Raw genomic sequence first — 15,590 nt, 5'->3', positions numbered from 1 at the left:
TCATAGTTTAGACTTATAGTAACTTTTTGAATTAAATTTTGGATATTTTGTATGATAATTTTTTCAATTTCATGAAAGAATTTTTACATATAGGTAAAAAGTTGAGGAGTAGAAACCCATTTCTCTTTTTGGCTTATTTAAAGATTTCAAGATTTAGATTTTCTACTACTTTCTTCTGTGATGAATAATCAACATATCAATCAATGAATGTACTCTTTTTTCTTTATAGTTTTTTAGCAGATAGATATTATACAACTGAAGTAACATTTTGAATTTGAACTCAAACGATTTGTCTGAAAATTTCATCATTCCTATGTAAGTACCTTTCTTTTTGACTTATTAGTTCAACTTTTTAGGTTTAGCAAGATTCATTGATTGATATTCTCTAACTTTAATTAATTTTTCTCATCAAATAAATGTTTTTCAAACAGAGTAATCTTTCAAATTTAAAGTTTGACTTCGTGTCTAATCCCATCATTCCCTTGTAAGAACATTTTTTACAAATAATGTATCTAGTTGTTTTTTTGTCGGCTAGTAAAGCATTTTTCCTGGTTTCGCGTCACTGTGAAGGAGTTCGTAGCGGGATCCATGTGTCGGAAAGAGAGGAAAGAAGGGACGCGTTTATAAAACAGGAAGAGCAGTTATTTCAGTTCATTATACCGATAGCCCGGAGCTGCGACCGAGGTTGTTCGGTCGCTTTCCGCTATATTACCAAGCGTCATATAACCCCCGAAACGCTAAACGATTTATAATGGGAAAATATCTCAGACCGAATAATCTATGGAAAATACATTTTTGATGTTGCCCCGAGTGTCTACGCGTCTCCTTGTTTCTCTTTGCCTGTTTTTATTTATTTTTTGTTGGTTTATGTTGGTAACTTCTTGTCGCCCTGACAGTTAATAAAACTCAATAATTTTTTAAATTGTCTATTTATTTAACACATGTCTAAACTGACATACATATGTTATACAAACCTAACTGGTGTTGAACACCTCCTAGATTGGGAATTGAGCTTTTCAAAACACTCTTTCCATAACTGATAGTCATTAACATCAGTTTGCTGATGAAGCCTTCTTTTTGCCTTTAGGCTTTTCCTTGCTGGAGTGGCATTTTGAAGCACGCCACCTGAGTTAAAGACCTCTTGATTGACGTTTATTTGATTTGAGGTCCGGCTTCCGGAAGAATTCTGCGTGGAGGAACTTTCCATTGATATTTCTTTGCTTCTTCTTTCAGCACTGCTCAATTTTTTCAGTGGGGCATCTTGGATAACCATCTTGGCATATTTGTATGATTTTCTTTTTAACCTAAAAATGAACTTTTATAGAAATTGATTTTTAACAGATTTAGAACTAATGAAGGCCTTGTTGAAACTGATGCTAATAGTGCTAATAACTGACTGGCACATCAATTTAAATACTCATCAACTGGCTATTAGGGCAAAGCAGATAGTTTTTAACACAATAAAATACTTTAGTGAACATTCAAACATCAAATTTTCCCTTAGGGGGTGTTTTCTTTACAGAATAACTAATAATTATACTATTATTATGTCAATTTTATGTTTTTTATAGAGGTGTTACCAAGTATTAATATAAAATACACAAATACAATAATTTACATACCAATTAGTTAGTTGTAAGCTGATATAACTGACATTAATCAATCTAACCTCAAAATTTATTGGCTAGTCAATTACTTTTAAGTGAGATATTTTAAAACAGTCATCTTCATATACGACTGAGATGAAATACGTAAAAATCTTAGATGATATTAATATTACTTACCCTTTATTCCAGGGTACCCTTCTTTTTGCAATACACTTCTTCATTTTCTAAGTTGCCTATTAGATGATGTGAGTCGTCTTGTCATCATTTCTTGACATTGACATTACATGTTATTTCAACTTCTTCTTTCTTCAACCTATTGTTTGGGTTCCAATTTAAAATTCTTCAGTTTTAGGCTGATTAACTTTCCAGATTGAGTATTATCCAGTTTTATTCTTCAGTTTATTAAACATCATTGCTCCTCATCAATTTAATTGGTCAGGATCTTATCTCTTTGGTTTCTAATTTGAAATTCACAAGTTTTGATTGATTATTTTTGAGATTTCTTATTACCCAGTTTCATTCTTCAGTTAATTAGTATTGAGTCAATGAGCATCATTAAACGAATTGCTCCTCATCAATATAATTGGTCAGGATCTTATGTTTTTGGTTTCCAATTTGAAATTCACAAGTTTTGGTTGATTATTTGTTGAGATTTCATATTACCCAGTTTTATTTTTCAGTTAATTAATACTGTGTCAATGAACATCGTTAAACTAATTGCTCCTCATCAATTTAATTGGTCAGGATCTTATTTTTTTGTTTCCAATTTGAAATTCACACGTTTTGGTTGATTATTTTGTGAGATTTTCTATTACCCAGTTTCATTCTTCAGTTAATTAGTATTGAGTCAATGAATACCATTAAACCAATTGCTCTTCATCAATTTAATTGGTCACGATCTTATGTTTTTTGGTTTCCAATTTGAAATTCACAAGTTTTGGTTGATTATTTGTTGAGATTTCCTATTACCCAGTTTTATTTTTCAGTTAATTAATACTGTGTCAATGAACATCGTTAAACTAATTGCTCCTCATCAATTTAATTGGTCAGGATCTTATTTTTTTGTTTCCAATTTGAAATTCACACGTTTTGGTTGATTATTTTGTGAGATTTTCTATTACCCAGTTTCATTCTTCAGTTAATTAGTATTGAGTCAATGAATACCATTAAACCAATTGCTCTTCATCAATTTAATTGGTCAGGATCTTATGTTTTTTGGTTTCCAATTTGAAATTCACAAGTTTTGGTTGATTATTTGTTGAGATTTCCTATTACCCAGTTTTATTTTTCAGTTAATTAATACTGTGTCAATGAACATCGTTAAACTAATTGCTCCTCATCAATTTAATTGGTCAGGATCTTATTTTTTTGTTTCCAATTTGAAATTCACACGTTTTGGTTGATTATTTTTTGAGATTTCCTATTACCCAGTTTTATTTTTCAGTTAATTAATATTGAGTCAATGAACATCATTAAACGAGCTGTTCCTCATCAGTTTAATTGGTCAGGATCTTATGTTTTTTGGTTTCCAATTTGAAATTCACAAGTTTTGGTTGACTATTTTTTGAGATTTCCTATTACCTATTATTTATTCTTCAATTAATTAGTACTGAAACAATGAACATCATTAAATGGATTGCTCCTCATCAATTTGATTGGTCAGGATCTTATGTAGCCTCCAATATAAATTTAACAACTTATTATCTGATACAAGATATAAAAGTACAAAAGAGAAATTCTCTTTAACAAGACACAAGAATGAAAAGTCCAATTTATCCATCGGACATCAGCATATTTCGTTCACCTCCGATTCGAAAAGTGTACGGTGATAAAGTGCCGGCCAATATGCAATATTTGTGGGCGGAAATTCAATACTCGCAGCTCCATATTTTCCTGAAAGCTATTTTCGTACAGCACATATTGGCCTCTGACCAACTACGAACCCCCGGAACCAATATCGACAATGCCCTCTTATTTTACATGCCCGCTTTCCATCCAGAGACCCATGGGAACCGTCCAGGCTCCCGGCCACTTCATTTGATTTATTTTGTTTTCCTAGATTTAAAATTTACTTTTTTATTGGCGATTTAGGTTTTATGGTATGGATGTTTCGGTCGGTTTTATGGCACATTGATAATGTAATGGCTTGTACTGACCATAAATGGGCCAACCTCGGATCGGTGTAAATAATTTTATGGGAAATCGAAAAAAATATTTATCTGTGAAAAAATATATTCCCTTATTTAAATTAGACAAAGGGAGATTTATGGTGGATACATGAAAATAGTTGGTATCCATTTTTATAATTTATCCCATATTAAGTTAAAATTTTTATTTTTTATAAACATAAATTCTTGTTAATTATTAATTTTTTCAGAAAAAAAAAATATTTTTTAAGATTTTTTGTAAGAATTATAAACAAAAACCTGTTTTTAAATAAATATACAATACGTATTTATTGTCTATTTTGTTGAATTATATTGATTTTACTGAATACTTTAAGTGTTATTAATTAAAAACGAAAAATAATATATTATTTAGTTTTATTATTTAATTTAATTGTTAATATCGCCGTTTAATATTTATGGCAGCGTTTATTGCCGAACTGATTTGATCAGTAATCCCAAAATATTCATTAAACAAAATTAATAAATCAGCAGAAAATATGCTACTCACCGAAATCACATATTGAAAATTTAATCCGGCCGAAATGGCGTCGACACTACGTACGATTTTTTCGCAAAACTGCCCCAGTCAATCGAATTAGAGAAACCGTGCACATCCATAAGCGTCCTCTAAAAATGATTACCTCTCTCTTTAACCGGCTTCAATTCGGAAATATGATTTAATAAATCTAATAAACGACGTTTTATGATAATATACGATACAGCCATATTCACGGATTTGCCACCAACAATTCCAACCCTTAGTGCTCGACGACATAACGTTGAGTTCGACGAGTGCGAACTGTTGAGTTATTGGTATCGTTGAACGGATCTATTAGATTGATTGGAGTACTAAGTTGTTACACCATGCAGCCGAATATGACGGGAGATTTTAGTTTCGCCCCGTCGGAAAACACCACCGCCACACCAAATGGGCATTCGCACTTGCACATTTATTAACTAATGGAAGTGAGCTTGCGGTTATTATGACGATGAAATGTTTATCCGTTTTGCTCTATGGGTTTCATGTAATGCTCTAAATAAATTGGTGCTTTGTTTATTTTATTGCTTCGGTATAAATGCCTATATTATTTCATTGTGATATATTTTTTTTCGTTTTTAAAAAGTTCCAAATTAGAATTATTTCTATATATATAATAATATATATAAAGAATTGAAGAAATTGGATGACTAAATCAACCAAGTCTTTTTTACTGTAATGTTTAAATAAACATAATTAAATAAATAAATTACTAAAATATATAAAGAACTGAGGAAATTGAATAACGAAATCATCCTGGTTTTAGGTGATTAGGACCAACACATTTAAAAACTCAATAAATTAAATAAATTAGTGCTTTATTTACTTTGCTAATTAACTGTAAAAAGATTTTTATATTATATTGTTCATTTAAAAATAAATAAATTGATATTTTACTAAGATATACAAAAAACTAAACATAAATCTTCCAGTTTTTGTGTGATCTGGATCGATACATTTAAATAAATAATAAATTAAATAATTTGGTGCCTTGTTTATATAAAAATTGCTTGTAACAAGTCTTTCTTTTTATAATATTTACATAAAAATAACTAAAACATATAAAGAACTGAGGAAAATGAGTAACGAAATTATCCAGGTTTTAGGTGATTAGGACCAACATATTTAAATAATCAATAAATTAAATAAATTGGTGCTTTATTTACTTTGCTAATTAACTAGAAAAAGATTTTTATATTATATTGTTCATTTAAAAATAAAGAAATTTATATTTTACTAAGATATACAAAAAACTGAACATAAATCTTCCATATTTGTGTGATCTAGATCAATACATTTAAATAAATAATAAATTAAATAATTTGGTGCCTTGTTTATATAAAAATTGTTTGTAACAAGTCTTTCTTTTTATAATATTTACATAAAAATAACTAAAACATAAAAAGAACTGAGGAAAATGAGTAACGAAATTATCCAGGTTTTAGGTGATTAGGACCAACATATTTAAATAATCAATAAATTAAATAAATTGGTGCTTTATTTACTTTGCTAATTATCTATAAAAAGACTTTCATATTACATTGTTCATTTGAAATTAAATAAATTGATATTTTATTAAGATATACAAAAAACTGAAGATATTTAATGATTAATTCTTTCAGGTTTTGTATAATCTAGACCAATATATTTAAATAAATATTAAATTAAATAATTTAATAAGTCTTCCTTATTATAATATTTAAATAAAACTAACTAAATAAATAATTTAACATGATATAAAATAATTAAGGTGACTTTTTATTTAAATTATTAATAATTGTTTATATTAATTTTTTTAGTACTTTTTTATTAATTTTTGAAAGTGCCTCATTTATTGCTTTTAGCCTTTCTAATTTTTTTTATTTAAAAATATATAAAACGATAAATTAGTAAAATATGTAAAAGAACATTAGAAATTGATTGACTCAATCCATTCAGACTTTTTGCGACGTAGACCAACAGACAATTTTCATTTTTTATTGAAACTCATTTGTCTGTGCAATATTACACATGAAACATAAATAGCTCGAAACAGTCTCGTTCCCCGTTTTTTTATTCAGGGCCCTAATCCGATTCCGACACCCCGACGGCGCGTGTGAAGGCGAAAACATTTAAGGAACCCCAACCGCGTCCGGATGATGGACCCCCTCGAAAAACATTGACGACTGTATTTAGCAATAGAAAGTTATCTGAACCCGACATTCCGCTAATAAATTTCTGATACAAATCGTATTTAATATTTTATTTCGTCTATTTAGTGTTGCGTCCTTTTATCGGAGGAAGCGCGAGCGGGAGAAAAATTTGCGAGACCGCCGTCTGATTCATTGGGATGGGCGGATGGGGGATGAAGAGGAACCGAATAATTTGAATCAATCGGGGAATTATGTATTTAGATACTGTCAAACTAATCAATCACAAATTGGGCCGTTAAATAAATAAAATTAAAATTTAACAAAAACAATCAGGAAGTTAAAAAGTGTGACGTGTAACAAATGGGGATGAATTAGAGTTTGATGGTAATAATTCATTTGGATTGTTTTAGCATTGGCGGTGATATTTCAAAAATCCAATCTTTTAACTCATCACATCATCGTTATGTCGCGGGGGAAATTTATGGCACCTGACAAACTTATCGAACGTTCTGCTGAATAAACATTTACGAATCGGCACACGTTGACATTTGTGCTGCGTACGAAAAAATATTGCCGCGGCAAAAACTAGATTTGTCGCCTGCAAACTGTATAGTATGAAAAACGATGGGAAATCTCATCATTCGTTTATTTTTCCGCTGCACCCTCAACAATAATTACTGGAATTTTTTGCACTTTTCAAAAATCAACAGAAAATATTGGATTATGGATTCGGCATTGTTTCGCATGTGTTTATTTAAATAAAATGGCGATAATTCAATAAACTGTCGACGCAACACAATGCAATTTCACTGTAATAAATTTGTTTTGCATATTTTAAACTAATTACAATTAAATTAATAAATTAAGGACACAAAACATGTTACGGACAATATCGCATATTGAATTTTAACTAATGTCAAAAGCTTTGATATATGGATTTATGTATTAATGTTTATATTTTGTTAATTTTACGTGCACATGGTTTAATATAACAGATAATTACTTTATTTGTTTAACAAGGAAGAAACAAATAATTCATAAAAAGCAAGATTTTTGTTATTAAAATGGGTGAAATGTTATCCACCAGTTTTACAGGTATTTTTATATTATTTGCTTAACTTAATGAATTTTATTGTACTATTCTTTGCTATTTTCATTGTTTAAAGACAACTTATAATTTTCTGTTATAATTTTCTTTATTATTTATTCAATTTTTAATCAAAAAAACATCTTATTGTAATGTTTTAAAAAGTGCCTTCCTTGATTTATAAATATTTTTAAGGATTCTGCGTTTCATTGAAACTTTTTATTCATTTAAATTATTTTAAATACTTTTATTATAATTTTTTATAGTTCTCTTTATTATTTACATACTTTTAAACAAAAAACTTGTTTTATAGGTCTTTTTGAAGTTTCTGTATTTCATTTGAGCTTTTTATTTAATTGACTAAACATTTTTACATTATGAAACTTTCTATTTGACTGAATATTTCTATTAAACTTGCTGAAGTACTTTTATTACAATTTTTTATAATTGTCTTTATTACTTATATAATTTGAAATAAAAAGAATTTTGTAATGTTTAAAGGTGCTTTCCTTGTTTTTAAATATTTTTGAAGATACTGCATTTTATTGGAGCTTTTTATATAATTGACACTTTTACAATTTTAGTTTCTGAATATTTTTGTTAAATTTAGTTAAATACTTGCATTACAATTATTTTAAAATTCTCTTTATTATTTACATAATTTTAAACAAAAAACTGTTTTTCTTAAGTTTAAATGTGCATTTCTTGTTTTAGCTTTTTATTTAATTGACTAAACATTTTTAAAATGATTTTAGTTGCTTCATTTGACTGTATCTTTCTATTAATTATTAAACAAACACTCTCTAATATTTAAAAGGTGATTTTTTTTATCTTATAACTAATTTTGAGGTTTTTTTGTTTCATTGTGGCTTTTTATTTAATTGACTAAAAAAATGTATAATAATTTTTAGTATTAACTGCTTAAAATTTTTTATCATGATTTTCCTTATAATTTTTTTTGTTATTTAAATTATTTTAAATAAAAATTAAATTTTCAAATATTTTCGAAAGTTTTTTACTTGTAAATTTGTAATGTATATATTTCATTGTTTTATATTTAATTAATTAAAAATGTTTACCTCGAATTTTGTTAATCACATTATTTAAATAAAATCATTTTTGTTGTTAGGAAAATATTTTATGTAGTATTTTTAAATATAAGACATAACCATAACATAGAATTTTTATTGTGAAAACATTTTCACATGTAATTTAAAATGATTTAATTCTGAATCTGTCTTACTAATTGATTGTTATCATTCTAAAAAACATAACAACCGCTATCCGGCTCGTCCGTGACAAATCAATTTGAAGATATACATATGTATGGGTTGCCTGAAATGTATGCACCCCCCGTTCGTTCATCACTGGCCCCTTAATACGAGAAGTGCGCTGCTCCCGAATAAGGGGGGTGTCGTCGCCGCTAAACGGGACCGTGGCTCTTCCCAAGGAAGCCAGTTAAATGGAGCAAATTGTGATAAAGTGTCGGATGAATTTGTTTTACCAATAAACAATCGAAATTGTGAACACTGAACAAAACCCTAGACGGTGTGACGGTTAATTTTTAATGACAATAATTGAGTTTCAAGGTTTTGAAACTTTCTTCTTGTCTTCTTAGGGTCAACTCTTACAGACAAATGACTTTCATGGTGACCAAGGTTCATTCTTGGATTTACTTAACCATAAGACTGAAAGTACAGGACTTGAAGCCATCAAATTATAAATTAAAAGAAGCATTTTTAAACAAAGTTGTTGGTTTGTTGCTTTCTTAAAGACTTGGATCATTTCAATCAAGTATAAAAGGAGCTGTTTGATGTATACAAAGTAATAATTTCATAAATGTCTCAAGTCTGGAGCAGACCCTAATTCTGGTTAATTGGATTGATATCGGGAGCGAAGAACCGTCTAAGGGCCCCATCAATATTTATGCCGGACATATTTGAGGTTACCAAAAAGGATGACGTATGCGCGGGGCAATATGGCCGTTCGTCGCCGTGGCGAAATGCGGTCGGTTTCCATTTGCGAGATTAAATTTGTGATTCATTGTAGCGGAATGGAGAGTTGTCACATATGTCCGCTCGGTCTCTGGCTAAGTGGATAGTTACGTTATGTAGAAAATATTTTAAAAGCAAAAAGCTGCCGCTGCTCCGTGACTCGGGTCCGCGGCGTGATTTAGTGATTGCGCGACCGAAACCAGAACGGACGAACGCCACAAATCCACGGCCGCATTAAAACAAAGTCTTAACTCGGCCGTATTTCACGTCCGCATCTTTTGCATTCATTTTCTTAATGTGCCGTGTTTCGGTTTTTGATTTATGGAGGTGTGGGGTGGACAAATGGAAAATCTGGCACACATCGAACTAATGCACTTCGCATTTCCTAATCCGACTTTCCACGACACGTTTCAAAAATAAATTTATTCCATAGGAATTCTGTACAAACATTTTTCACAGAGTTTTTTCTCATTATCTTATCAAAATTGAAAACATACTTTAATTTTATAAGTATTTATTCAATTTCTTCATTTGACTTGTTCATAAATATTTTTACAGAGCATTTTATTATATTTTTCCATATTATGTACAAAATTTAGATTCAGTAAAGCTTTTCTGATTAAAATTGAAGAAATGGTTTTAAATTTTTACAAGTAATCGTTCAATTGCTTCATTTGACATGTTCATAAACATTTTTACAGTGCATTTTATTAAACTTTTCAATATTATTATCAAAATTTAGATTCAGTAAAGCTTTTCTGATTAAAATTGAAGAAAAACTTTTAAATTTTACAAGTATTCGTTCAATTTCTTCATTTGATTTGTTCATAAACATTTTTACAGCGCATTTTATTATATTTTTCAATATTATGTACAAAATTTAGATTCAGTAAAGCCTTTCTGATTAAAATTGAAGAAATGCTTTTAAATTTTACAAGTATTCGTTCAGTTTCTTCATTTGACTTGTTCATAAATATTTTTACAGTGCATTTTATTATATTTTTCAATATTATGTACAAAATATAGATTCAGTAAAGCCTTTCTGATTAAAATTGAAGAAATGCTTTTAAATTTTACAAGTATTCGTTCAATTTCTTCATTTGACTTGTTCATAAACATTTTTACAGTGCATTTTATTATATTTTTCAATATTATGTACAAAATATAGATTCAGTAAAGCCTTTCTGATTAAAATTGAAGAAATGCTTTTAAATTTTACAAGTATTCGTTCAATTTCTTCATTTGACTTGTTCATAAACATTTTTACAGTGCATTTTATTATATATTTTCAATATTATGTACAAAATTTAGGTTCAGTAAAGTTTTTCTGATTAAAATTAAAGAAATGCTTTTAAATTTTACAAGTATTCGTTCAGTTTCTTCATTTAACTTGTTCATAAACATTTTTACAGTGCATTTTATTATATTTTTCAATATTATGTACAAAATATAGATTCAGTAAAGCCTTTCTGATTAAAATTGAAGAAATGCTTTTAAATTTTACAAGTATTCGTTCAATTTCTTCATTTGACTTGTTCATAAATATTTTTACAGTGCATTTTATTATATATTTTCAATATTATGTACAAAATTTAGGTTCAGTAAAGTTTTTCTGATTAAAATTAAAGAAATGCTTTTAAATTTTACAAGTATTCGTTCAGTTTCTTCATTTAACTTGTTCATAAACATTTTTACAGTGCATTTTATTATATTTTTCAATATTATGTACAAAATATAGATTCAGTAAAGCCTTTCTGATTAAAATTGAAGAAATGCTTTTAAATTTTACAAGTATTCGTTCAATTTCTTCATTTGACTTGTTCATAAACATTTTTACAGTGCATTTTATTATATATTTTCAATATTATGTACAAAATTTAGATTCAGTAAAGCTTTTCTGATTAAAATTGAAGAAATGCTTTTAAATTTTTACAAGTTTTCGTTCAATTGCATCATTTGACATGTTCATAAACATTTTTACTGTGCATTTTATTAAACTTTTCAATATTATTAACAAAATTTTGATTCAGTAAAGCTTTTCTGATTAAAATTGTAGAAAAGCTTTTAAATTTTACAAGTATTCGTTCAATTTCTTCACTTGGTTTGTTCATAAACATTTTAAAAGTGTATTTTATTATACTTTTCAATATTATTTATAAAATTCAGATTCAGTAGAGCTTTTCTGATTAAATTTGAAGAAAAGATTTATAATTTTACAAGTATTCGTCAATTGCTTCATTTGACATGTTCATAAACATTTTTACAGTGCATTTTATTATATTTTTCAATATTATATACAAAATTTAGATTCAGTAAAGCTTTTCTGATTAAAATTAAAGAAAAGCATTTAAATTTTACAAGTGTTCGTTCAATTTCTTTATTTAACTTGTTCATAAACATTTTTACAGTGCATTTTATTTTACTTTTCAATATTATATACAAAATTCAAATTCACTAGAGTTTTTCTGATTAAAATTGAAGAAAAACTTAATTTTACAAGTATTCGTTCAATTGCATCATTTGACATGTTCATAAACATTTTTACAGTGCATTTAATTAAACTTTTCAATATTATTAACAAAATTCAGAGATGTAGAGGGAGAATTGGAGTAAATCTTTTGAATTTTACAAGTATTCACTCAATTTCTTCATTTGACTTGTTCATACACATTTTTACAGTGCATTTTATTATACATTTTGGGGAGACTTTGTATTTTTAGAAGTATTCATTTAAGTTCTTCATTTATTTCAGTTTTTTAGCATTTGTTATTTCAAGATTCTTCTGTTTATTTTGATCAAAGACATTTTTTATAATTAATGTCATTTACATTGTTTTTATCTTTATTGAATTGTATAGATATTTTTTCTTTTATTGTCCTTCCTTTTGTGTTTAGGAAATAAAATATGAGGAAGTTATATACAATCATATTATTCACATTCTTTAGACGAAAAACAAATAGCAAATTAATATTAATGGTGATGTTCTGATGTTGGCTTAAAACAGATCAATTCAAAATGTAAATACAGGTAACCTGTAATTTGTCAAGTGTCGGCGATGAATGTAAATTGTATATTACCCCGATATGGGGTCCCTGTTTTGTGCAGATTTAATTTATGTATGAGATTGATATTTGCATTCGGTACCAAAAACAATTATCGCCGCTGCGGATTGTTTTGTGGCGGGTAAATACTAAATAAGAGAAGGCCCACTGTTGCCGGTGGAATTTTGACTAATTGTTTGAGATTTCCATATGAATGAGATAATGAAATATGGTAACATTAATATGGATATATGCTCAAAAGCGAATTGTAAGCAGTCTGCGTGACCTAACGTTTTACAGTTTACTCCTATTCAGACTCTTCATAGGGACTAATTTCCAACCAGCGCCAATCTCTATGTATGAGATTTTCCTTGATTTACATAAAATGTGTCTCACTCATTCATATATCTTATTGTGCTTGATATATGATTTCTGTTCCGTTCTGTTCTTGATTTCAATTTTCTATTAAAATATGGTCGAGTCACAAATAAAATATACAATTTATATCGTGCATATACAAATTTTTAGCATAAATTCCTCTATGCAAAGCAGAGATAAAACAAAAAATTCATTTCAAGATTGTTCAGTCCGGAACCTTTTGATTTATACTTTTTTTAAAATATCTTTTGTAGCTTCATTTATTTAAATCTTTTTATTATTTACGATTATTTCCCGCTGTTTATTAAATTATTATTAGTTGCTACGTTACCGAAACGTCAAATTTGACATTAACAGAAGTGAGAGCAGGTCGGTTGCCTAGAATTAATAATTGAAACGATGGCGACAATAGATGAAAACCGTCTAATTGGAAACTGGAGCCTCAAAGAAAAACTGGTTTTGGCTTCAGCAGTAGCACGTTACGGCACCGACAACTGGAAGTTGATCAGCAAGGTGGTGAAAAATTTTATAGAACCAAATCGTCCGTCGTACTGGTGCCATTACAAAAAGTGCAAGCTACAATATCGAGTCATGATCCGGGAACTGGAAACACTATCAAGGAAACGGACCCACCACGGCCGTGAGGCCGACCTCGCTGAAGAACTTGTGAAAGTGCTCTCGCAGCAAAGGCAAGTTGAGCTGAAGAAGTTGATGGAACAGGACAAGGCTGAGTATATGCAAACGCAAAACGACATAGCCGCTTTGAGGTCGGGGTATCTTTCGGAGACGCAACTGGCGATGTGGAATGCGGAAATAGAAATTGAGGAAAAGTGGAACGGAATTAATGTGGTAGAGAAGAAACCAAAAAAAATACCGCCGCTTCCAGTTCCTCCAAGACGTTTAGATCCTCGGGAATATTACAATTCATGCTGGATGAAACCAGAAATACAAGAAGAACAAATTAAGGAGTATGTTCAGGTTGTAACACCTGAAACCAATAAGGGTTATGAAGAGGACGATGAAGGTGAACGGGAGGAAGATGAGTTTTTAAAAAAGTTCTTTTAACATTTCTGGTATGGATGTGTCATAATATTATTATATAAAAAACTGATGACATATTTAAAGCTTGATAATGTATATATTTCTTAAAATTTGTTGTAATAATTTATTATTATTCATAATATAAACTGTTCATCATTTTAAAACGTGTTTTTTTCAAGTTCATCTGTATCGTGACAAATTTTGTTTTAAAATAGGGATATAAAATCATTAATGAATTGAATAAATTTATTAACTCAAAATAAAAACAAAAACCAAAAATTACGAAAGTCAAAATGTATGAAACAGTCAATAGAAAATCATAGAAAAAATTGACTGAAGAGAAAACACACAAGAAGTATCAAAGTTAAAAGATATAGAAGATGTAAATGTGATATTAGAAAAACAAACAACAAGAAACATACAGAAGAGTTTAAAATTTTGTTTTAAACTGAAAATAATGAGAAAATGCAAAGAAAAATAAAGAAGAAAAGGTGGAAAGGAACAAACGAGTTATATCATTTTTAGATATTAATAAACTTGAATTGATGAAACTGATGAAAACAATCAATGGGAGATCATCACAAAATTTTACAAAAAAAAGACATCAAAGTTAGAAGATATAGAAGAGATAAATGCAACATTAGAATAATAAAAAGAAAGAGGCAGAAGAGTTTAATAAATAATACCAAAACAAGAAGCCAACTTATTTAAAATTTTGTTCTGACTAAAAATAAAAGAAAAAAGCAAAGAACAAGAAAGAAGAAAAGGAGGAAAGGATCAATCGAGTTATATAATTTCTAGATATTAAGAAATTTTAATTAACAGTGATGAAACTAATGAAAACAATCAAGGGATCATAACAAAATTTTATTAGAAAAAGGACACAGAAAAGGCACCAAAATTAGAAGATATAGAAGAAATAAATGCAATATTAAAAGAACTAAAAACAAGAAACAGGCAGAAGAGTTTAAAAAATAATAATAAAACTGGAAGACAATTTATTTAAAAAATTGTATTTACTGGAGATAAAAAAAGCATAGAAAAATAAAGAAAATACGAAAAGAAAGAACAAAGAACATTTATTATTTTTGGATATATTTTAATTGGCAGTGATGAAACTGATGAAAACAATTAATGGGGGACCATCACAAAATTTTATTACAAAGCGAACACACAAAAGGCACAAAAGGTAAAGATGTTTTCTTTAAAATTTTATATTAGTTGAAAATAAAAGGAAAAAAAAGGAAAAAAAGAAGAATAATAAGAAGAAAGCTACAAAGGAGTTATATCATTTTTAGATTCTATTTAACAGTGTTTAAAAATTTTTAGTAACAGTGATCTAATTAATAAAAGTTTATTAGAGAGTACGCATCAAAGATTCAAGATTTAGAAGATACAAATATAATACTAGAACTAGAACTAAAAACAAGAAACAGGCAACAAAGGGTTCTAACTAATTAAATTCTAACTAAAAATAAAGAGAAAAACTGAAGATAAATATTAATCGACAATAATAAATCTCCTTCATTATTTTCTTCCATTATTTGTTTCTTTCATTCCCAATTTCCTCCTCCATCTTAAAAAACTATTCGGAAATAAGATTA

The 15,590-nt window shown here is 28.3% G+C and overlaps 1 protein-coding gene across 1 annotated transcript; it reads right to left on the bottom strand.

The window, feature by feature from the left end:
• Window positions 1-913: 913 nt before the first annotated feature.
• LOC109603083 (uncharacterized) lies at window positions 914-1,925 on the bottom strand. The gene is made up of 2 exons (XM_020019540.2): window positions 1,785-1,925; window positions 914-1,304 (listed from the first exon to the last, which is right to left on the bottom strand). Exons 1-2 carry the CDS (start codon window positions 1,826-1,828, stop codon window positions 965-967), a joined length of 384 nt encoding a protein of 127 aa, XP_019875099.1. The 5' UTR covers window positions 1,829-1,925; the 3' UTR covers window positions 914-964.
• Between the last annotated feature and the right edge of the window lie 13,665 nt (window positions 1,926-15,590).

The sequence above is a fragment of the Aethina tumida genome, chromosome 4, assembly GCF_024364675.1.
Source record: "Aethina tumida isolate Nest 87 chromosome 4, icAetTumi1.1, whole genome shotgun sequence".
Taxonomy (NCBI): Eukaryota; Metazoa; Arthropoda; class Insecta; order Coleoptera; family Nitidulidae; genus Aethina; species Aethina tumida.
This window is presented reverse-complemented; position numbering and strand designations above follow the sequence as displayed.

Bases quoted from the DNA above. Each gene is read 5' to 3' on its own strand.
- LOC109603083 (XM_020019540.2), bottom strand. From the start codon at position 1,828: ATGAAGAAGTGTATTGCAAAAAGAAGGGTACCCTGGAATAAAGG. The intron at 1,305-1,784 runs GTAAGTAATATT...GTTCATTTTTAG, and splicing joins AGGGTACCCTGGAATAAAGG to GTTAAAAAGAAAATCATACA.